General features: G+C 38.0%; 1 protein-coding gene across 6 annotated transcripts in view; it reads right to left on the reverse strand.

Moving 5' to 3' along the window:
• The window catches only part of GSAP (gamma-secretase activating protein), an 81,424-nt gene that overhangs the window by 37,596 nt on the left and 19,052 nt on the right, over positions 1 to 24,776 (reverse strand). For 4 of the 6 annotated variants that reach the window (XM_037162234.2, XM_053668911.1, XM_037162233.2 and 1 more), the window contains 11 exons: positions 21,353 to 21,441; positions 17,418 to 17,487; positions 15,874 to 15,923; positions 12,580 to 12,684; positions 12,290 to 12,349; positions 11,324 to 11,367; positions 10,359 to 10,444; positions 5,631 to 5,708; positions 4,221 to 4,298; positions 923 to 1,015; positions 560 to 777 (listed from right to left, as the gene is read on the reverse strand). In XM_037162234.2, the coding sequence (XP_037018129.2) occupies positions 560 to 777; positions 923 to 1,015; positions 4,221 to 4,298; positions 5,631 to 5,708; positions 10,359 to 10,444; positions 11,324 to 11,367; positions 12,290 to 12,349; positions 12,580 to 12,684; positions 15,874 to 15,923; positions 17,418 to 17,487; positions 21,353 to 21,441 (971 nt within the window). The remainder of the gene's footprint in view (positions 1 to 559; positions 778 to 922; positions 1,016 to 4,220; positions 4,299 to 5,630; positions 5,709 to 10,358; positions 10,445 to 11,323; positions 11,368 to 12,289; positions 12,350 to 12,579; positions 12,685 to 15,873; positions 15,924 to 17,417; positions 17,488 to 21,352; positions 21,442 to 24,776) is intronic. The other 2 variants (XM_037162235.2, XM_037162236.2) reach the window with 2 other exon arrangements.

The raw sequence follows: 24,776 nt of genomic DNA on the forward strand, positions 1-24,776 counted from the left end.
AGATGGGTGAATAAATGTACATTTATATGTTTTAGGTTAAAATAAAATGTTTAAGATATCTTTTTTTCAATTAACCAACCATACACTGGGACCAATTAAGTCTCTGACTCCACAGGATAACTGTAAAATTAAATGACAGAAAGTATAAAAGCACTTTGTAAACTCTATGTGAAATTTAAGTGTAATTTTTAATAAAACATGCCACCAGACTTTAGTCCATTTGTCAACATACACCAAATACAGAACAAGTGAAAAAGTAAATATTTGAGAATGTATTTACTGATCACTTCCTTAGAAAGTTAATGATGTAGCTAAACATTTTTTCATAATATTGAAAAGAAAGTAGTCAAAAGAACAGACATGCACTCAGTATGAGCTCTGCTTGGGATCCATTAAACAGGGGCACAAGAGAAAAATACATTCAAGTCCAGATGGAGACCGTAAACTTCAATTCATCATTAACAAATAAAAATAACTTCTGTTCGCGTCCAACCACTACATAAATAAATACATCTGATAGTGCCTATTTGCCTATTTGTAACGTAGGTGGTGTTTGCACCTTGGCTTCCACGAACTGTGGGTCTTGGCCGCAGGACAGCAGGCAGTGCAACACGGCCACCTTCTCCCAGTCCGGCTGGCTGTGCCACAGGAACTGGAGTAAACGGGACTGGCTCAGGAACACTCTGGAGAGCTTCCCAGAGCACCGGTCCAGTACCAGGGACCCTGACAGCGACTGCAAAGGACTATGAGGTAGCATATTGACCACATCATTGCTTCCTGGAAATAAATAAATACACACATACATACACACATAAAATAAAAGTTTGGCAAGTAAAAGGAACCCCTCTCACCCAAACATAGCCATTAAAGTCTAAACAAATTCAAATGGAACACGTTCATGAGAGAAAAACTGCAGCCATACCTGTCAAAAACAGGCTGTGGCAGATCAGATCTGGATGTTGAATGTTAAGTAGATGAAAGAAATGACCAGGTAAGTAAACAGCTATGTAATATTCTGTAGAAGAAAAAGATGTCAGTCACCTGTATGTGGTAAGAGCTAATACAGGCACAAAGCCCAGAACTTCACATTATCCCTATTTTTTCTTTAATGTCTTAAAACACAAAAGTTTTGACCAATGGGATAATGTTGGTACATTTCATCTTACTAGTCAGATCTCATTTATTTCTTCTGTGCTTAATCTACCCAGACATTTAGCCCTGGTTACCTTAATTTAATCTGCAAGTTTTGTTTCTAAGTGAATTGTGGCTTTATATGAATCTAAATGATCTTTGAAAGCAAATTAAAATAGAAAACATTAAGCCACATGAATTAGTCATTAATCTGATAAACTGGGAATAGCTTATAATGGGAATTGCCTTCACAGTTCCTGCCAGGGTGAGGATGTTCTATATAATTTAGTCTCCTGTGTGTATTCACTCATCCTTGTCATCAGAGTCATCCTTATCACTGTCACCATCATTACTGTCATCACCCTCATCATTTTGCTTAGACAACCTTTAAATTGATACTTATCAAAACAATCTCTGCAGGCATTCTGAAGTACGAGTTTGTTTCCTTGCATATCTAGCTGCCTGGGATCACACCTTCATGGTCCCTGCACTAGATACTTTTGTACCAAGAAAATTTGTACATAGATTGAACCAAGGTGTAACGATAGACTTCTGGAGAATAGGAGGGTAAAATTACCAATAATTTTTCTAGGATCTTAGGAAAACGGAAGTTTGCGTGATTATAGTGAATTTCATGCCAGTGAAACATTTAGATTATAAGTAAGCCGGTTGGAATCTTATTTTCCAAAGGGCAAAGAAATATATGCTACTCATTTAGACAGAAGGCATTCTGTGTAAAGAGGATGTAATACTCTAACCAGTCACCATGGAGCAAGGGATGTTAAACTGCTTAGCACAAATGGTCACAGTAATATAATTATAGCAAACCTGGAGCAGAAAAACACAAATAAGAATATAGTAGGGCACAGAGGTAAGGGTTTGGGCATCAAATGACCTAGGTTAACCAATTAATTAAAATGGTACTATGTCCCTGGGAAAGGGGGCATTTGGAAATATATGAAAGCGCTTTGGGTTGTCACAAGCATTTGAGCGGAGGGGAATTCCTAATGCCATTTGATGAGTGGGCTCCAAGGATATTAAATCCCTCGGTGTGCTCTTACACAAAGAATTATTATCTCACCAAAAATGTCAATAGTATCTGTAGTAAGATGAACGATGGCCTCCAAAGATACTCATGTGCTCATCACCAGAGTTTATGAATACGTTACCTTGAGTGGTAAAAGGGACCTTGCAGGTGTGATTAAGGATCTTGAGATGGGAACACTATTCTCAATTATCCAGTGGACCCAATGTGATCACAAATGTTTTTACATGAAGGGGATTTGACTACAGAAAAGGCTATGACGAAAGAGCTTGAAGTGATGTGGTCACAAGCCAAGCAATGTCAGTGGGAGCAAAGAACCCTTTTTTCCCTGGCATCTCCAGAGAGAGCCATTTCTGGCCACATGTTGATTTTAGCTACTCAAGACTCCTTCAGAACGACAAGAGAACATTTGTGCTGTTTTAAGCCCTAAATTTATAGTCGTTAGTTACAAGAGAAATAAGAAACTAAAATAGTGCGCCTGATAAGAGACACTAAAAGAAGCCGGGCACACATCTCAGCCTTTCCGAGCCTCAGTTTCATTACCATCGCCAAGCAAAATTATCACAATAATAACAATAACTTAAATAAAACAGCATATGGCATTCATTTTTTTAAATGGAAGATTTTTATTTATTTTTCTTATATAGTGATGCTTGGGAGTTCATTAAAAATTTCCAAAAAAAAAACCCCTCTGTTCTTAAAAATGCTTCAGTTAATAAATATAAGCCACTTTTAACAGAGTGGCAATTTAGGGAAATTGCAGACAATTAATAGCAAAAAATTATATCATTCAAAAAAGCATTATTGTTGGCATAAAGATGACCTCTAAATGATTTTAATTAGGTACAAATTTGTGCCTATAAAACATGTCTGAGAAGGAAAGACAACCTATGGAAGAGCCTGTTTTGACGAAGCTCTCGCATTTCTGCCTTCTCCACATTTGAAGACCACAGATTAAACCACGTCTGCCCTTCAAGAGTCATTTCCCAGGCCAACAAAAAGGGGGAGGATACCTTTGACCTCACAAAATGCTGTTTTTTTTAGTGGAAAGTTTCCCACATCACTCTTGAGATGGGCACTGATAAGAATAAAGTCCCGAGAAATCTCGCATCGATCTGCTACCACAGGAAGCAGTAGCACCAGGCTTCCCTGAGGCCGTTTTCCACCCTCAGAGCTCATGATAAAATTTGCCACACACTGGCCCACGTAGCATAATACCTCACCAATAGGATTCTTCAAAATAAAAATCTTTTTATATACATTCTTATCATTTTGGTTCTCACTTTGCCCAGTTCCCTCACATCACACCTTCCCAAACCTCTGTCATGACAGTAGCTTTTCCTTTTTAAATAAAAAAGAAAAAATGCCCCATATGTAGGCAAGCAACAGTTCTGTTGTTCAGACTTGTGCTAAACTCTTTGTGTCCCACGTCCCAATTAGCCTGGAAAAGCCACTTTCAGTAGAGAGATACAATAAACCCCTTCTTTATTTTCTTCCTCATACACCCCCTTCATGCAACTCAAGTTCCCTTTACCATATTCACTCAGTGAAAAACAACTCACTCAAGCTGATCCATAAATCAGTTGTGGGACTTGGAAGTTTTCAGCAATTAGCAAAAGGGTATAGGCAATTTTCCAAATGTCTTTTTCCCCTCTAGAATCAAGGGCCAACATCATACATCATTTCTCATAGGCTTTTAGGGAACATCTCATTCATTCTCATCATTTTTATACTAACGAAATGACTTTTATGATTGCTTCTAGGAACATAAGAAAACTCACAGTGCAGGTTCTCTAAAAAGAGAAACGCACATTCCTCACCCCAGACCTTCATCAAGGCTGATGGAGTTGGTGGGGGCAGGTGGGAGGTTGTTTCCAGAGAAAACCTTCACCTATCAGGCTTTCCAAAGGTCAGTGACGGTCACTGCAGTCCAAGACCCAAAGAGGCATGAGAAAATGGGGTGCACAGAGAAGGAAATGAGATACAGAAGGCTGAGGATATCATGTACTGAAGAAAGGGTCAGACAAATGCCTCTCTCACTCACCAAGGTTAAGAAAAGTAATGCCCTTCGTCACCGGTGAGTGAGCACTCCCAGGAGCAGCAGTGAAGGTCTTGCTGTAGCCTGTGGAGAGAACATGAAGCCAGACAAAGAATATTAAGAAACAAAGAGGTGTTAATCCACCTAAGGCAGTGACTCCATGTAATACTCTCAACACTTAGCACCTGTGACACTGATGGAGCAAGCATCTTTGACTTCTAGATTTCATAGTTCCTCATCCTTCTCCAAAAGCTGGCCTTAAGGGTGGATGACCTGAGCATAGTCACATTCCAGATGTTCTAGGTTTAGGTATAATCTTAGACCTTAACAGGTAGGTTGTGCTGGAAGGGGACAATCCAAAGGAAGGTTCCAAGAGAAAGAGGAGACTGGGTGGCTCACACTCCTGAAGTCATTAAGAGCCTCAGAGACTTCTCTGAGTCATTTTCATAACACCACTTCGAGTTAGAAGGGATATTAGGCTACCTACCAAACTCAAGGTATTAGGCTTTACTCCACTTCTGTAACTTATTCATCTTCAGAAAATTTTTATTTACTGGTTTTCATAATTAATCATTAGAAAAATATGTGAAAATTTTCCACAACATATCACACTTACACTATTAAACTATGTATTTATGTCAAGTTCTTATGTTACTTTTATTTTCTTCATTATTGAGTAAGTTATCAAACATTTTTTACTTTGATTTCTAACTTGTGAAGGAAATATTAGGCTCACTTACAGAATAATAAATTGGTGTGGCCTGGCATAACATTTTTTCAATTTTGAAAGAAAATCCATCTTTAAAAAACTTTTACTTCACTTACAGTATATACTACATAAATACCACTGTTTAAGGAACTAAATAAGCAACATAAATAGCATGGTTCAGACTATGCTAAGGACTATTAAACTATTAAAGGACACACTGTGACCAACTACAGAATTGAAAAAGTTTGGACACTTTCCTCCTGCTGCCCAGGCTGACTGTCAACATGTCAGTTTGGGGGGTCACAGATGGGCAAAATGAAATAAACATATCTTAGGTCTAAGAACTGTTAACATCTAAGATCATGGAAGATTTTAACTAAAACCTTAGGTATCTTTGTAAGTTAAATGTATTGACACTTGGCAATTAGTAATAATAAAGGAAAGCAAACAAACACACTTGGGGCAAAAATGCCCATTAATATTGATCTACAGATCTAGAAAAAGATATAGGTCAGAATAACAAGTATATGGTATATAAAAATAGTTAGCTAACTTAACATTTATCACTAGCAAATTTCTTCAGAAAACATTTATTATATAGGTATGTAGGTATAGAATGTACTTAATAACATTAAAATCTATCAAATTTCCTACTATTTGGAAAGAGTGATTATGTAAAGGTAACACACAAAGTAAATGAAAAGTACCTTTATGAAAGTAAAACACTGAATACGTGATTTGTTCCCCAGAGTCAAACTTTGGGCTGTAACACACACACAAACTTCCTAGAAGTAAGAAGATATTTAGTAGAATCACAAACAAATAACAAGATTCCTAAACCACTTAACCTTACTTGTATTCCTTTAGATGTCTTGCTTCAATTTACCCCATAGATTATTCCCAAATTCTAGAAGTGGTCTATTAACAAGTTGTTGAGAAATTTCAATTCAAGCACCACTCAGCACACACTATAAGCAGTGTATTGCAGTGAGCTACAGAGAGAAGGAAAGTGAGTAGAGACATACTCCTGTGCCCGAAATCAGGGGAGACTAGAGAAGTGTGCAGTTTGATGAGTTTCTCCTAAGACACAGGTACTGCCCTGCTCTGTGATGCAGCTTGCCTTCCAGTCATTACTGACACCTACAGACCCTGGTGGATCAAAAATGTGTCTCCTCATTACAGAAAGTTTTCAGTCTTCTTATTCATCTAGAATAAAAGGCAAACTCTGACTATTTTTAATGACATTTAGGACAGGAATAAACTGTTAGAAGTACATTTTATTATAATATCTTAAACAGAAAACAATAATTTTATCAGGTAAAAATAACAATTCTGTTAGATATAAAATTACTGTTATGGCTATTGAGTAAACAATGATATAACTTTTCTTTAAAGTTATAGCAGACTCACTACGAGTAAACGTAATGCTATATTAAAGCATAAACAAAAATAATAATTATAAGAGGTACAAAAGCCCCATGTGGCGCTTTGACTATTTTCACATAGGAAACAACACGAGCAAAAAAACAACCGGTTTATCCTGCCCTTTTATGTTCCAAGATCACAAGGAGAAAGAAAATTTTAGTCAACATAGGTAAAACTTCAGCCTCTCTAATAATAGGGAAATAAAAATTTAAACAAGGCACCAGATTTTTCCTTTCAAATTAATTAAGTATTAAAAATGAAAATCAATTCTGTCAAGGGAACAGTAGAAAGAACATTCACAAATCATAGTGGTAAAAGAGTGAACTAGTATAAACTCTCTGAAACATAGTTTTAAATAAAGTCACACTGTTGATCCAGCAATAATTTATTTAGGAATCTGTCCTGAGGAATAAACATGAAGTGTTTATTTCTGCATATAAAGAAGATCACAACCTCCATTCTAGCAAAATCCTCCACACACCATCCTTTAGAGAATGAAGGTTATTGTTTTCATTTTTTTTGAAGTTAAAGATATATAATAAATGTACCTAATTACATACTCTAACGGCCATATTCGGTCTCATAAGCAACAGTTCCAAATAGGTTGTGGCTTAGTCCCTTCCCCAAACCCAAAAGAAAACGAATACAGCAAGGTGAAATGGGGCGTGCACACGCACTATAAAGCTACCCCAGTCATTGAATTTTCTCTGATAATGTAAATGCTCTATACCTGTGCTACTGGTATGGGAGCCAGCGGCCACACTTTAAATGTGGCTAGTGTGACTAAGGAACTCCTTTTTCATTTTAGTCAACTTGTATTTTAGCCACATGTGGCTAATGGCTACCATATGGGACAACACAGCTCCAGAGCAGTGGTTCTCAACCCTCCAAGTGCATTAACCTCCCCTGGGCTCACAGGTGGCCAGGCTCCACCTTCCATCAACTGAATCAGACTCTCTGGGGGTGAGACTCAGGCATCAGTATTTTTCTAAAATTGCCTGAGGCAAATTAATTAAATTCTCTAAGCCTCACTTCCTAAAATATACAACCTACTTCATATGGTTATTATGTGAGAATTAAGTGAGATAAAGGTTACCTGCTATTACTATTCCAGAATAATTTTGCTATTTACAAGTTGAAGAATGTCACCATTTGAAAAACAAAGCCTGCTCTTAATGGGGTATCCAGAGATGTTAATAAATATTCATCAATGATGAAGATAATATCTTAAAGTTGGCTAGGCTTCAGGAAACCATTTGGACAATGAAAGCTATTATGGACAAAGTTTTCCAAGGGAAATTATCTCACTGTAAAAGGCTCTATGAAATGCTAAAACACAGGCCTAATTCTGGGAACTTGTGAAGGGCAACTCTTATAATTATATGAACAGGAAGGAGAATTTACACTTTTCACTCCCACTACGTCCTAGTAGGTGGTGCACAAAAAAGAATTACAGCCACTGGCCCTGGCTGGTGTGGCTCAGTGGACTGAGTGCTGGCCTGCTGGTTCGATTCCCAGTCAGGGCACGTGTCTGAGTTGCAGGCCAGGCCCCCGGTATGAGGGCAGGGAGGCAACCACACCTGATGTTTCTCTCCTTTCTCCCTCCCTTCATCCTCACCTTCATCTCAAAGGTACTGCTACAAACTCATTCTAATGTCTCATCTCCCTGTTCTTTCTTTTGCCGCCTCCAACTCATTCTTCACACAGCAGCCACAGTGATCATTTAAAACTACCTGTCTAACCATATCACTGCACACTTAAAACACCTCCGTGCAAAGGTATCAGTGAACCCTAAAACCGACAGGTGAGAAGTTATTAAGGAATAGGACACTCACATGATGCCAAACTATCACTTCACAGATTACTAATACAAAGTTTAAAGTGTACCTTTATAAGGGAGACGGGCAGTGGTTACCACTTAGTCACAAATATTAGGACATCCTGACATTATATGCCTCCTGAGCAGGTGCAAATAAAGTTTACAATGTCACCCATGAAGTATTCTTACCAAAAATGTTTAACCCAAATCTAACAATCCCTTTAGGACTAAATTCCAGTTTACAGGAAATGTAGAAAATAGAGGGAAAAGTTAAATAATTCCACAAGAAAACACTCAGACAAATTCAGAATATGGGCCACTGCATAAGGTAAGTGGCCTAGACTCTTCAAAAGGTCAATTCTGTGAAAAGAAAGATGAGGGCAGAGGACAGGAGGTGGGAATTGGTCTACATCGAAAGAGACTACAAAGACATAACTGAAGATAATGCACGAATCTTGATGGGATTCTGACTTTCAATGTCATACATATATACACATATTTATTTATATGCATACACCTATCTACATACACATACATTTTAAAATAATTGTGAAAATCTGAATGTAAAATAGTTTACTAATTAACTTCTGTCAGTGATAAAGGTACTGAGGTTTATATAAAAGAGCATCCTTAACCCGAGGAGATACAGGATGAATTATTTAGTGGTAACTTGTCATGACGTCTACAACCTACTTTTAAAAGGGTTTGTTGAAAGGAAGAAAATGGAACCTACCTGTGAGGAGAGTGATGAAGCAACTACTGTAAATGATACAACTGTTTATTTAAACAAATAAACAGTTTATTTGTTTATTTAAACAAATAAAAGGCACACGGATATTCATTATAACCTTGAATTTTTCTGTATGCTTGAGCATTCTCAAAATAAAATACCACATTAAGAACAAAAAAGCCTTTAATGACTTCTCATTACTTTTAGGATGAAACCTGAACTCCTTCCATGGTCTACAAGGCCTTACATCACCTGGTCCCTGCCTACCTCTTAGGCTTTCTCTCGTACACTCTCCCCGGTGTCTTCCTGACTTCAGTCCCACTGTTCTTAGTTCATATACACCTTCAAGTGTTAGGTGTGATATCACTTCCTCTCCTAAACTCCCTGGGACTGGGTTATCGAGGGACTCATGTGGCTGAGAGCGGATGAAGAGGAAAAAAAGGGATGAATTAGGAAGGAGCAAGATGGGAAAGGGAGCAATTTTCAGGACTAAGCATAGGACAGGACAGGAAGTCCTGGAGAGAGGGAGAAACTGAGATGGACTGGCTGAACTGGAACGGCTTCCATTAACTCCCCATTATATTCTGTCATGGCGTCCTATAGCCCTCATTTACAATATTTATAATGATTCTACTTAAAAACTATGTGTGCACTTCTCCAATGTCAAAAACCCACACCAAACAGTATTATTAAAGACTAGCTCATTTTGCTAACCATTATATTTCCAATATCTAGCATACAGAAAGTACTTGTTGGCTTAAGGAATACTTTGATTTAAAAGGAATACAATTTTTAGTCCAGATACTACTTAACTCATATCATAAATGTCCACTCAGGTTGAGATCTTAAAAATGGTTATTAGATTTAGTTATTAGAGTTGATAATTTAGTTGATTGTTGAGGCTAACAAGCAGTTTTTCCCCACCAGATTTGTTCAGGTAATCATATTCCTCTCCTCTCATGTTCAGGTATAATTTTCCCCCTCTTTATTTTCTCTACAATACAGATGTGTTAAGAGACAGAGATTGTACAGGACTTTTTATCAAGCTTTTATTGTTAGCTCAGTGGGTCATAGCATGCCTCTTAAAGCAGCTGAATACAGAGGTTTAGAACCCAAACACATCAGTAAGCCAGATGCAAAAAGTACCCCCATCACTGTGCTGTTGGTTAGAAGATGGAGCAAGAGAGAAAATGTAGACTGATTAAATATGAGTCTATCCCCTCTGTTAGAACAAGAATGCAAAAATGCCTATTAGGACAATAACCCTGTTGACTATGGCTTCTTTTATATAGACAGCAGATGCATAAGATTACATACAGTGAAGAAGATAATCTGCTATATAAAAACCCATATGATCACTTATGTAAGACTGTGGCTATTACATTTCATTTTCAAGATCCATATAACTAAACAATGACTAAATTTTGTTGAATAAATTGATAAATGCAACATTGCTTTTACCTGTACGGTTGGTAAAAACACACAGACTTGGGTATTGGGGTAATTTATCTTGGTCCTGAAGATAACCACATCCAAAGTTGACAAGTCTAAGAACATAAACAATTTTTTTAAATTGAATATATTTAAAAATAAGCTCCCTCACAGAGGATAGTAACCACTAAAATATACCTACAGGAACAGAGACAAGTCCTTGAGAAATTTAAGTAGATAATATGCTTTTTGGTTTAAAAAATTCCATTAAACAATAAAAAAAATACATTGTACATAAATGATGTGGCCTGGGAAACAGAGAAAACATTACTTTCAACTTAAATTTCTCCTGATTTAGAGAACTACATATGTTTCAAAATAAGCACAACTGAATGTTTACATATGACTAAATAAAGCTAGTAAAACATTTAATAGTTTAGGATTATCCTTACTCTAATTCAAGACTTTCCTTTTTTTGTGCACTGGTAGTCTGTGTCTGTTTTTTTTCAAAAGTAGTTCATGTTTTTACTAAAATAGTATCAGAAAAAAACTCACCTTTTGTATAAAAATGAAAACAGGAAAAAGAAGTAAAGCAATAGATTGAGCTACAAGTGGATTGACCTGTGACATTCTCTTTGATGGCAACAAGAAAGGGGTTTTGATGTTTGATTCTGAATGTAGTTGTCTCTGACTCATTGAATCCTTTATTGAATCACAGGGAGAAGAGCACATCCATAGATCAAAACAGATGGAGACACAGTGTAGAAATAAATTACTACAAAAATTAATAAGATTGGCTTTACATGGAAAAATCCTGTGTTCATGCTCGATAAAGCTGTTTCTACTCTTTAGGAGAAGAGAAGTATAAAAGAAGACACACACACACAGAGTATCAACTTATCCTTTCCCTATATCTGCATACCATACATTAGGTAGAAATATAATCATTCTTCCCGCAAGTGTCTATAAAAATTAATAGAAATCTATGAACTTACTTAAATCCTGAGTCACTTAATGATATGTCCAAGGGTGCCTCAAACTGTCAAAAAGTCAGGAAAAAACATATTAAAAAAACAACATTAATTAAGTGACAACAGTTCCAAAGACCAGAGCAAACCTGACAACAATGTACTTGCCTAATGATGAAGAGCCCATTTAACCACCATTATCTTCAGAGGCCATTCTGAAGATACCCAGCACAAGAAGTCCATCAGGAAGATTCTGGGGTTCATATATGATCACCAGCTTGATGTATATTTATTTCCCAAAGGGACAGTACTTGGCAAACTTTGTTTCAGGTTTGAATATCATAAACAGATTGTATAACAAACCAACTGGAAGGATTTTACAAGACACAGATGACCAAGAAAGAAGGGATGGGCTGCATGTCTTTAGCAGGAGAGTGGATAAGTCAAAAAATAAAGGGGATGGGGGGCGGGAGGATAGATTAAATTCTTATAATGGCATGATACCAATATCCACCCTGGTGAGGAAGAATAACAACATACTGTTCATTACAAATAAAAATATTTGGCTTCTCACCCCAAGGCCAGCATTCCAAATAGCTTTTTCAGGACCCATCCTAGAATTTTACTAATTAGACTCTTCCCTCTCACTGACTTGATTCTCAAATCCCCCACCCTCACAAGTCATTTGGCATCAAATGACATAACTACTTAAAGCTATTTACTATAGACCAAAACCCATTAACTTCTACTAATCCTTACTCTTAGGCCTTATTTAATGTGAGGCATTCATCAGGCAGAAAATTCCTGTGTTCATATTAATTACAATTGTTATAGTGTCAAAGCCTTGAGGTGGCAGGAACTACTTCACTTGCTCACACGACTGACCAACAGAACAACAAAAATGCTAAAATGCTGTTTATGGTAACAAACCTCTGTAAAAGGGGGCAGCAATGTTAAAAACTTCCCTCTAGCCCAGTCATTTTCTGGACTTACCATTAGTTTAAAGTTCTCATCACCACAAAACTGGATGCATTTTAAGCAAGTCCTTGATTTCTAAAAGAGACAACAGAATAAATGCCATATTACCCCCCAAAATCAACAAAAACACTTTAAAAAAAAACCACAAGAGGGAGAGAGAAGCAGCCAAGAAGCCAACAGTAATAAAAATTTTCCTTATTTTTAATAACCATCCATGCAAATGCAGTAATTGGTAAATTACAACAATGATAATGTCAAAATTCAGTTGTACCTATAAGAAGAAGGGCTAGCGGACTACTCTGTACCTTCAGGTCGATGTAGTACAACCTCTGCTCTGACCCATCCCACTGGGCCCAAACAACATCTTCTGCTACTCTCTCTCTTGGGAGATGGCCAGAATTTTTAATCACCTAAAAAGGCAAAAAGATTTTAGAAATAAATAACTATTTCAAAAGAAAAAATATATGGAATTTGTTATTATTTTGCATATTTTATATTTATAATACTTGTAAATATCTCCACAGCTTATTTTTAGCAGGCCTCCCCCCAAACATGTGCATATGGAAAGTCTTTTCAGAAAAGGTTTAAGGCATTATTTCATTTCTTGCTCTTCCCAAACACTTTATAATACACTATTTGATTTTATTCCTAGTTTAACAGACAAGCTGGTGATGTTGAAGACAAGGCCACAAGTACCACAAATCAATAGCTATGTTAATAGAAGATTCAGAACTTCCTGTTCTGGACACAACCCACCCAGGTCTCTGCAGACAAGAGGCCTTCACAGAGGCTGGGATGCCAAGGAAAAAACTCAGACCTACCCTGGCCAAGTGGCTCAGTTAGTTGGAGCATTGCCCCGTCCACCAGGAGGCTACAGGTCCAATCCCCTATCAGGACACACACCTACATTGTGGGTTCTTTCCCTAGTTGGGATTCATATGGGAAGCAACAGATAGATGTTTCTTTCTTTCTCTCTCTGCCTTTCTCTCTACATAAAAATCAATAAACATAGCCTCGGGTGAGGATTAAAACAAAAACAAAACGCACGACAGAGGCTCACGACAAAGGCAAAGCTCCCCACCGCTGTATTCCTATGGCACTTTGGCATGCTTCTATTTCAGTTACATTTTAACTAATATTCTAAGTCTTCCCAGTGTGTGTGCACTCTGCTATAACATCTTCATATTCTCAATGTCTTGTTTCTATCATGTAAGAGTACTCAAGGAATGTTTATTCAAAAGAAGAAAAATGAGTTAAGGTATATAAATTGCTAAAGATATTATAAGTGTAATGCAAGGAATTAAGTATTCGCTTTCCTCAAAAGCAAATACTTACTTTTCCTTACATAGCAAAAATGATTATATATTGGGAGAGAAGAGTAAAAAATGTAGACAGGTTGAGGTAGAAGGAATGAGCAAAAAAAAAAAAAAAGGAACATCAGAATGGTCCGTTTTCATGCCTACACCCTCTTAATGCTGATAGGAATTTCTCTCCTGGGGCTAAGCCAGCACTCCTGGGCACACAGAGCACGCAGAACTGTGCACCTCTGTTTCTGGCTTGCAGATAGATGCCCATCACACACAGGCTAGAGAAAGGTGATGCTAGAGAAAAGACCCCAGAGGACCTGTCTGTCTCTAAACCTTAGAAAATCAATCTTGTTCCCCTTTTTCTGAAATGTGTTAGGTTGGAGTAGATTTGGGAATTTTTTTCAGATAAACATACATATTAACAAGAACCTCATCACTGGAGTGTGGCAACCCCGGTTCACCTCTCAGTTTTGTACCTATCTAGAACCAGCTATGTCACCTCTGTGAGTCTTGGTTGTGAATTTCCCTAAAAATGGAGATAAGTACGGTGCCGTCTCCCTCATGCAGGAACGCTGTGAGGAATCTGTGGAACCACGCACTACCTCAAGAGGCTGCTATCTTACCCTTTTAGAATGAAGTTCCTCTCCCAGTCCTCTGCCTGTGCCCATTCCCAGTTTCTGACCCCTACTTGCTTATTTAAATCTCTCCCTGAGAGTCTCATCACCGGCTTTGGAATTTTGCCCTGTTCCTTCCTCTCCGACCTGACCCTTTGCTGAGCATTGGCCCTGACCTTGCCCTCCCACCCACTTAGCCACTGGTGGCCTAGAGCTCCTGCCACATACGCCCCCCTGGTCGCTTCCTAGACCACCTTCCTGTTATGAGGCAATCAATCGCCTGTTTTGAGGCAATCAATAGTAGATACATTTAATAAATGCCTTTTCCCATTTCGATTTTCATATAAGTTCAAAATTAAAATCTTCAGAGAAAAGCTATTTTGATGCAGACAACTTAAATATTGAAGGAAATAATTTTAAAAACCAATAAGATATTAACATCTCATACAAATTGTCAAGAAAAAGACAACCCGGCAGAAAAACAGACATGGATACAACGAGCAACTTAAAAAAAAAAACAAATGCAAATAGTCAACAGGCATAGTAGATGCACTCACTAACTCACTACTATTAAGGGAAATACAGACTAAAATAATGATACCGATGTATACCCATTGAATTGGATTTTTAAAAAAGACAAATACACCTGTTAGCAGTATGTATAGAGAAAAGGGTTCTGTTATACTTTGCTTGTAAAACTACAAACTGTTACTTCTTTTTTGAAAAGCAATCTAGCAAAATATGTTGAACTTTATTAAAGCATCAACCCAATTATCCATCCCTGATGATTTAACCCCAAGAGATATCCATACCAAATATGTAAAGCTAGAGACACAAAAATGTTTGTAACAATTTCTGATGCAAACAAATAAAATTTAAAAATGGTAATCAAGCAAATGTTCATCTATGGGAGAATGGTTGAAAACTGTGTATATTCATTGTGGGGACTGTTATTCACTTCTAAAGAAAATAAATTGGTACTATTCTAGTTAACTTTAAGGTAATTCCACAAAGGTGAATGAGGAAGGAGTGAACAACAAACAAATGCCCGGGAGTGTCAGGGGTGAGGATGATAGACAATACACGCATAGAAAAAAGTAAGAAAGGCTACATTAGGTTATGAACAAAAGTTAAAGGTGGAAAGGCAAGGGAGAAGTAGAAAACAAGCAAAAAAAGATAAGAACATCTAATTACACAAAACCCCAGCATATGTGTTATCACATTTATTACATATGTGTGTATCTATGTGCAAAAATCAGAGGAAAATAGTTATATCTTTATTTAGTAGCCTATAGGATACCCCTGATATATTAGGTAAAATGCAAAAACAAAAGCAGCAAGTTAATATATGTGTTATGATTCTATTTTGGTAAAAACAACGGAATCCTTGCATACATGCACCTGTGCAAAAGAAAACGTGTGGGAAGAGTCGTGCAGGACTGCCATTGTTAATTATCTCAGGAGACCAAGATTAGAGGCTGAGACAGAGGTAAAGGAAACATTTAACCCCTTTCTGTATCTTGTATTAGTTCACATTTTACAGTGGCAAGACTACAATTTGAAAGATCAAATAAAGAAAATGTTATGTTTCTGTCACATAAACCTATGTTTAACAGTTTAGCAATGTCATTCTTTGTGGGAAAAAAACTCCAAAGCAAAATGAGTTTCAAATATTTACCACTCTATTTCCACCTTCTTGGATGACTTGGATATGAAATTGTTCAATATCTTTAAACAAAGAAACAACAGAAAGATAATTTAACTTTCACGAAAAACATGAAGTACTCTTTTCATCTAACCATTATAAATAATTTTTTATTGAAAAATGGAAATTAGACAACCGGCTGAAAAATATTATCACAGAGACCAATCTCACAATGAAGGTTCAAAACGCAACCCACCTTTGTTCAGCTCCCCTTTACAGTCTGTCTCAGGTCCAGCCTTTGCTCTCAATATCAACAATACATGCACTTAACCTTCCTGCTCCCCTGAGTTCCCTCAATAAGCACTTGTCTCCCTTATATCCCTGGTCATTTGGCAAGGTATAGCATCAGTTTCCAAATACCAAACCCCTGTGTGTGTGAAAATATCAGAAAACTCATACAAGATATCTGAGGGAGGCATTCTTACAGGAATCAGTTTCACATGAACAAAACTAAATGTTTCAGGTCGATTTGCAGACGATCCCTTTCAATAAGCAATTTAGAGTTGTTCACTACACTTACCTTCTGCCAGTTCTGGTTACAAAAATGTGAGACAGAGAGTTGGGCAAGAGCATAGGAACTACTGTATTTTGCCATGTATAATATGCACTTTTTTGCCCAAATTTCTGAGGGAAAATAAGGATGCACATTATGTGTGGGTAGTACTACTCTATCTATACATGTTTTTAATTCTTTTATTTATGCTTATGCATTAGAAGTGTTACTCTAGAAAGAAATAATGATATCCATATGCAAAATAATACCCTGGAATATGATAATTGGTTTTGTTTCTAAATATAAACAAATAGAAATTGAATTAAAACAAAAGAATTTTTTCCTGAAACTTTGGGCCAAGAATGAAGCTGTGCATTATACATGGCAAATATAGTAAACACAAGCCTAACCCCTCAAGTTTGTTTTCCTAATTACAAATTAGCAGTTTAATCTTATCAAATGAAAGGTGGCTTATTAGATAAGATCCACCATTGAATTTTGTTCTTTCTCCTTCCAATCCCTGACTTGAAAACACCATTAAAGGATGTCCCAATCTTATTTGCCTCTATCTGATTTTAACCAACTTAGTATGTGTCCTCAAGTTCTGCCGTCAAATTCTTCTAGCAATTTCTAATGCCTTCCCCTCTCTCCATCCAAACCTTCCTCCTTACATAATGCTTATCCACTATGACAGATATCTGAAAGTAGGAGGGACTAAAGAAGGCAAAAATGACCTGCACAACTGTTCTACAAACATCCCACCAGGTGACGAAACTGGAAATCCATACATGCAGGGGCCCATCATTCCCAGGATGAGGAAATGGAGCAGAGTCTGAATGGAATAACAAGTGGGGGCCAAAGGAAAAGCCCTTCCACAGTAGTCCTAGGTCTCACATGGACATCAAAGGTCAGCAGACCCTCAGCACAGGTGAGTGGACCCCTAGAAGATTCCGTCACATCCCATACTTCATTAGGAGATGTGCCACTGGTGAAGTTCCTGTATACCACGTAAAGGTGCACTTACATTTCTCTTCTGAAATCAGTAACAGGTGGTTCTCTGGAAGAGGATGATTGTCAACATGTGGGTAGAGGAACTGCAAAAAGAAAATTAATCAAAAATATAAGCAACTGCCTTGCGGACACAACTATTTGAAAAATTGCATGTGATCACTATACTAATATATACCATAGAAGGGACCAGGAACCACAGAACAATTTAGGTGAGTCACATGTATGCACACATGACAGACAGATGCAAACAAGAAAACGGAACACTTTTAGGAGCTCGGTTTTCCAGGGGGAAATTAATCTCAGGTGCAACATAATTCATTTAAGCACTAAGGCTAAAGTGTAAGCTATTTCTAGGGATGGTGCTTCCTATTTACAGTATGTGATTCTGAAGCCGATCAGAAACTATGTAACAACATTTGTATAGTAAGTTGTATTTCACATGCACAAAATAAGAGTGATCAATACATCTGCTGTGCAACTAAACCCTAGTATTTAATTTGAGAGCTAAGTAAACTACTCTTCATTACAACTTCCAGAGTCCCCGCACTCAAGAGACAAAGCATAACCTAGCCAGGGACTTTCCAAGAAAGGACAGTGAGTCACAGTGTGGCGAGTAGTAGAGGACTTACGAGCCTCAAAGCATAGAATGCCTGCCCCTGGGAAGGAAGGGCTTGACCCACCCTACTCCCCCCACTCTGTGCTGTCTCATACGTGACAGGCAGGCAGCCAGAAATCCATAGCCTGACACTGCCCAATGCGATATTCGGGAAAACCGGTTATGGGATGGATGACCAGTAATTCAGCAGGTTCATTTAGTAACATCAAAGCTTACTAGATAAGCTCCACCAGTGAATTTTGCTTTTTCCCCCCAAACTTGAAAGCTTAATAAAAGAACACCACCTTCTACGCCCCTGTGTTATAGTTGGCATCCTCTCTACAGACTAGGGAAATTTTGACAAAATATATCACTTGGTGTCCTAACTTTTCATAATGACAAATTAGAAAAACAACTGGTCAACTTTTAAAATTATTTGTAGTCAGATTTCCCTTTTAGAACTGAAAAATAAAACATTAACTATATATCATTCTTCAGAACAATAACCTCAACATTATAAAACAGATAGCAAGTGCAAAATTCAGCTACAACAATAATATGGAATGTATTATCTCCTTGTTTGTGAAATGGGGCACATCAAGCAAGGTATTTCATATACTGGGGTTGAGGAGAAGCAAAGATGAGAGACGCCACATAGACAACAAACAGCAGATGCTCGGCACCTCCAACAAGGAGATGCTCCTACAGAAGATGACACGGCGGCCCTGGGTCCACAGAGGTGGCCAGGGCGTGTTCTGTGACCCACAGGACTGTGACCACAGTTCTGTGACCCACAGGACTGTGACCCAGACTAACATGCCGTGGCATTCTAAACCTTTGCCTGGTCTTTATGTGGCAATCAGTGACAACATGATCTTAAAAGTCCCATTTTATGAAGTGACAGTGGGGCCTAGAAGTCGGAATATAAACAGCTTCAGACACACAGCTTCAGACACAGCTCTACAAAAGCAAGCAAAGTTGGGGGTTTTGGTTTGTTTTGATTTTTGTTTTTCTTTCTTGGGGCTGTTTTTTTTTTTGCTTTGTGAATAGGGATCTATATATATTTTACGGAAATATTTATCTTCACAAATATGGAGCTCTGGTTGTTAATATTCGTCATTGGAAAGTATGCAGTATACGGGTATAGATGGGTGTCTGATTGTCTACCAGAACTATCTAGAAATTCACCTCAGGTTGAAAGGGAATCCTCAAAGGGTGTCAGATTAGGATCCAAACCCCACTCACTACTGTCCTGCTGAAGTTCCTTTGCGAAGGGGTCCAGATGGCACATACACACTTTGGAAAATGCTCTACTGGAGACCACCATGGATATTTTGACGTGAAAAGGGAGGGCGATAGATCTAAGGGCAAGACCGAATTCAGTGGACGGTGAAGGGTGTTTCTCTAAAGGGGAGAGGGAAAAGGAGGGAGAGACAGGAAGTGGGGGATTCGCCATGGATGGAGGCTTGAAGAAGTTTCTCTGTCCAGGGTACAGACAGGCATGAGGCTCAGGGAACAGGGCTAGGAACTGAGATGGAATCACAAGGTGAATATGAGTTTTCCTTTATTGGGTGGAGACTTTTCCTTTGGCCTGTGGATGCTGTTGTGTATCACATACTTTTTAAAAAAAAAATTTGAGATAAAATTCAATATTCTAACTATTTAAAATGTACATTTCAGTAGTTCTTGATATATTCATAATGTTACACAACCAAATACTTATAAAAACTCTTCCCTTCCCAAATTCAAAATCCCTTTATGTGTCCCGATGCTTCAATAACATCACCATTACCTAGACAGCCCTGGGTGGAGATGCTGAGGAAGCCAAGAGAAACAGGCCAGTGTGCTCAAGGGAAGTGTGCTCCGTCCCACAGTCGCCCCTGTCCTGATCACAGTGTAAACAGAGTGGCTTCTCGGGGAAGGGGGATGCAGCGCAGGAGCTCCCCGGCAGGCCCTGTCTGGAAGCAAGCAGCATCCCACAGTGAAGCCAGGAGCAGTGGTGAAAATGCAAAGCTGAAGGACTGCTGACAGTGGAGGAGCAGATGACAGACTATCTGCCTTCCTAAAACACACTACAAGAGGCAGACACACTGGCTCGAGGCTGGGAGTGAGTGAGGGGGAAAGGAGGCAAATACTGTTACACAAGGAAATTAACTGTACTGCAACAAGGCATGAGGAAGTATCTGGGGTAGCTATATTCCATAAAGTCACCACAAACACTGTACACTGAAACTGACCATTTGTTCCTAGGGGAAGTACAAGGGTAGCTTCCTGTGAGACTCTAGTCATAACATTATTGTCGACAAATTAATATTTAACTTTGTTTAATCTGTGCTTTGTTTAAACACTCCTTATTTACTATGTACTATTGATTCATTAGCCTTGAACTCACAGTCAACAGCACTATAATCTCATGCCTGAATGAAGCTTATCTAACTAAAACACATATTTTCTCTGTAAAGCTTGCATTTAGGAACACTAGGTAACAATTCAACAATATCCTTGGAGACATTTTTTTTTTAAAGATTTTATTTATTTATCTTTAGAGGGGAAGGGAAGGAGAGAGGGAGAGAAACTCATAGTGCTCCCCTCCTCCTCAAACCCCACCATCGCCTCTCCACCTCCACCAGGGCCATCCTTGGAGACATTTTTAACAGTGAAATCCCTATGAAAAAAAGCCCCCAATTTCAAAAAATCATAGCAGCACACAGGACACGGAAACAACATTTGTTTACAATATGAGAAGTGAATCAAGAAGTCAGTGTCCCCTTGTTGGACCTCAGCTGGAAAGTTATGCATTGGGGAACACATTTTCACCGCTTTCAACATGTCTACAAATGACTGTGAAAGCACCATGAGTATTATGATTTGGGGGGTACAAATAAATTTTAGCAAGTAGGAGAATTCATAAATTCAGAATATGCTAGTAATGAGGATCGACCATATCTAGTCCATCTGCATTATACACATAGTGCTTCTGCATCAATTCAAGGAGTTGATAAATTATGGGATTAAGTCATTTAATCACAGATATTTAATCTGTCAACTATATGAATACATGAAATAAACTATTTCAAACTTACCTAAATGTGTTTTGATATTAAATATTTTATTGTGTAAAACACTACCTACTATGAGACAGACCATAACAGAATAGAGACAGAGGAACAAGGTTTGAGTTTTAAAGATTTCCATGTTTGCAAAGGAAGAGCTGATAATTCCTGCCATACCATTTATCAGAATGTTTTGAGGATTAAATGTGATAATTTGTACGAAAGTACTTTGTAAACACCATTTTCTCTAGGTTCGTGCCTTTTGATTAACGAGATGTCCTAAATGACATGCTTACTTACCTGTACCCAAACATAGCTATCCACTGCTTTTAGAACCTTCACACTGTTCACAGGGCAGATTTCGAACAACAGAGTTAAGCACTTTGATCCTACAAAGTAATGGAGGCTTTGAGAAATGAAGACCAGAATACAGGTTATCTTCTTCACAGAGGTCTGATCTTGGAATATGCAAATGTATTGTCCATTATATTACACAAAGTAAACTAATTTTCTTAAAATTTACTTTGACATTTCTTAAAACCAAAACAGACATTGAAAACATCATAAAGGAGAAGTGGATGTGCATAGAGGAACAACTTCCTCCCATTCCTCAGCCGTTTTTATTGAGCACAGCTTTGCAGACCCTCTCCACTTCTAAATCTACATAACACAACCCACCTACAAATTTCTGCGGCACGATGGAAAATACTGTTTGTATATGAAAATATAAAGATATTTCCGCTGCAGGAACAAGTTGGAGTTGACAGCACCTATCAGGAACAGCAGGCGGTGGCGGAGCTGGGCTGACACAGACCCCCTTACTTCCTCAGCGTCCATTAGACCAAAGGTCATCAGAGATAGCTGTTGGGAGGAAGTCCTGGAACTGAGGCTATAATGGGATTACCACAGATATCCAAATTTAGGCTAAAAGTTCCCCTCCCCCAAGATTAAGCCTCAAAAGAAGTTGCCTTATGTTTGAGCATTTACAAAGACTCTAATATTCCTGGGTGCTTTTCAGTGACTTTATTTTGAATAACAATGTACAATTCGAGGGTGGCACAGCAGCCTGGAATTAAATCAAAGCCAGTTGTCACTATTTAAAGTAACCTGGCAACACTGCTTCATTCAATTTTTTAAGGAAGGCAAAGAACATAAAACAACCTCTGGGACAGTCCTTCTAATTGCAAGGACTGGATATTTCTATAAAAATGATTTTAAAGATTATTTATAAATCAAGACAGTGAGTGAATTATTGTGTGGGATCACAAATGTACAACAGAAGTGAAAACCAAATGTTGTTTGTTCAATGGGTACTTGTAGTTTAGAATAAAAATCTAGATTCAAAGATTCAAAAATCTTTGAATCTTCAATTCAAAAAGGCTACATTTCTAAAAAATGGGATAAAGGTGAGGTCCTTTAGAAATGTGCTTGATGGCTCAAAATATGGCTCTAAGAATAAATAAAGACATTGGTATCAAAGACACTTGTGATAGAAAATAATGGCAGAATAGAAATATTCTGTGAAATATGAGAATGAGATCAACTGTAATTAAAAAATAAAAAATTATTTTTAAATATGCGAAAATGAGAAAAAAAGCAATCTTCCATACTACATTAATATATTAAGTAGTATAGCTGGCATTTGACTATTTTATTTCTTGCTCTACAAGCATATACATTTCATTTATAAAAAAAAAACTTTTCGGGGGGTGGGTAGAGGAATCTTCTCATTGGAAAATAAAGAATTACCTTATATTTGGCATCTTTGGCAATGAATTTGTACCTAAGTGAGATAAAGGGCTATCCTCTAAATTAAATTGCCTTGAAAAATGGTAGGATATTCAAAGGCAGAAACCATCTTCCTACACTCATATTTCCCTTCTTTAGAGCAGCTGAGACGCAAATATAATTAACATAATGATACAAGTAATCGTGCAAATGGAAACTTCTCTCAACAATACCATGTGCTTCCATAGTGTGACAGGAAGTAGTCTGAGTTAACACAGTTCTAGTGTAAGCTCTGCCACTAACTTAATACATACTTTTCAGCAAGTCATGAAGATTTCCTAGGCCTCAGTACCTTGTTATTTAAAAAATAAAATGAAAAACTACAGAACCAGATTATTTCTACAATTACTTTCAACCATAAAAATCTCATGATTTTATGAAGTACTTAAAGTTGTATTAAGAATTTAGAGAATCCAGGTTTCAGTGTATGGGTCAAGGTTTCAGAGCACAGAACTGAAACCAGGCAGTGTATGGACATCCAGGAAGTAAAAACAGCAGGATCAGAAGCAAAACATGATGAACTTGAGGGCACTGCGCTAAGTGAAATCAGTCAAATACCATATGATCTGTATTATATATGGAATAAAAAAATACACATATACTTATTTATATATGAAAACCACTTCAAAATGACAGAGAATAGATCAATGGGTACAAGAGGGGGCAAGTAGAGTGATGAAAGAAATGGTGATTTTTTTAAAAAATTTTAGTTTAAGTAAATTGAACAAAATTTTAGAAAAAACACAGGAATAGTCATGAAATGAGGAGGATAGAGAATGGGCAAAAGAAGCTGGTCTGATGCAGCTTATGGTACACGTTGAGAAATGGTGACAAGGTTAGAAAAGTCTATTTGGACCTGGTTCTGAAGAAGCTCTGGTTGTTGGAACAATCAACCACACCATCTGGCTGATTTCAGCTCTGGTTGTTGAAATCAAACCACGGCTTCATGGAGTAGCTGCAGCATTTAACTGTCTACAGTGGTACTTGGGGGCTCTGGAGATCTCAGTGGCAGTGGGGCCAACACATGAGATCACTCCAACCGCTGCCCAGGGGAGACCTCTGTGCCTCGGGGTGAAGGAGTTCCGCAGGAGAGGGTGAAGGGGGCAACCGGGCCTGGCTTGCTATGGTAGGCCATATTCTAAACAACTCGTGAACTCTGACACAGCCACAGCCAAGGTAATGAGCAGTGTTGATAAAAACTGTGCTGTAAAGTGAGTGGACCGAGGAACCCCACCTTCCATATGAAAGAGGTTACAGTTTGTCTCATTTCCAAAGGAAAAAAAGTATTATAAACAATAGAGTATTAAATAACACCTTGAGGCCAACTACATATTATAATCAAATGGCTTATCAAGTCATTCATGGACAGATAATAAGCCTTTTCAAAATATGTACTCAAAGGACAAAACATTGTGAAAGATCCTATAGTGCTCTCTGGTCACATCATTTCTGAAATCTCAACCGAACAAAGCCTCCTGAGCATCTCCACCACCTCTCTGCACATCAGCCCTGTTCTATGGCGTCCATTCCTGCTACTCTGTCCCTTGTTCATTCCACTCCAGTTTCACTGACTCCTCACTATCCTTGAACAGTGAGTCTACCAAGTACACTCCGGCCTCGGGGCCTTTGTGCTGGCTGTTCACTTGGAGAGAAATGTGCTTTCCTCATAGCCACACTTGCGTCCTCCCTCTTTCAGATCGCTGTTTAAATACTCTTCTAATAGTGTTTGCAAGGATCCTTCCCCCAATACTTGCCTCTGACTTTACTTATGGGGAAGCTCAAACTAAAGCAATAAGTTATGTCAGGAAACAGGATCACTTTAGCCATGAGGGGCTATCTTGAGAGAGTGGGGGTACTGAACCAAGGAGAAGAAGATGCCAGAATCACGGGCATTATCAAGTGAGTGACCCCCTTGGGTCTTGAGTTGTAAGAAATG

The sequence above is a fragment of the Artibeus jamaicensis genome, unplaced genomic scaffold, assembly GCF_021234435.1.
Source record: "Artibeus jamaicensis isolate MK-2021 breed Jamaican fruit bat unplaced genomic scaffold, CSHL_Jam_final contig_518, whole genome shotgun sequence".
Taxonomy (NCBI): Eukaryota; Metazoa; Chordata; class Mammalia; order Chiroptera; family Phyllostomidae; genus Artibeus; species Artibeus jamaicensis.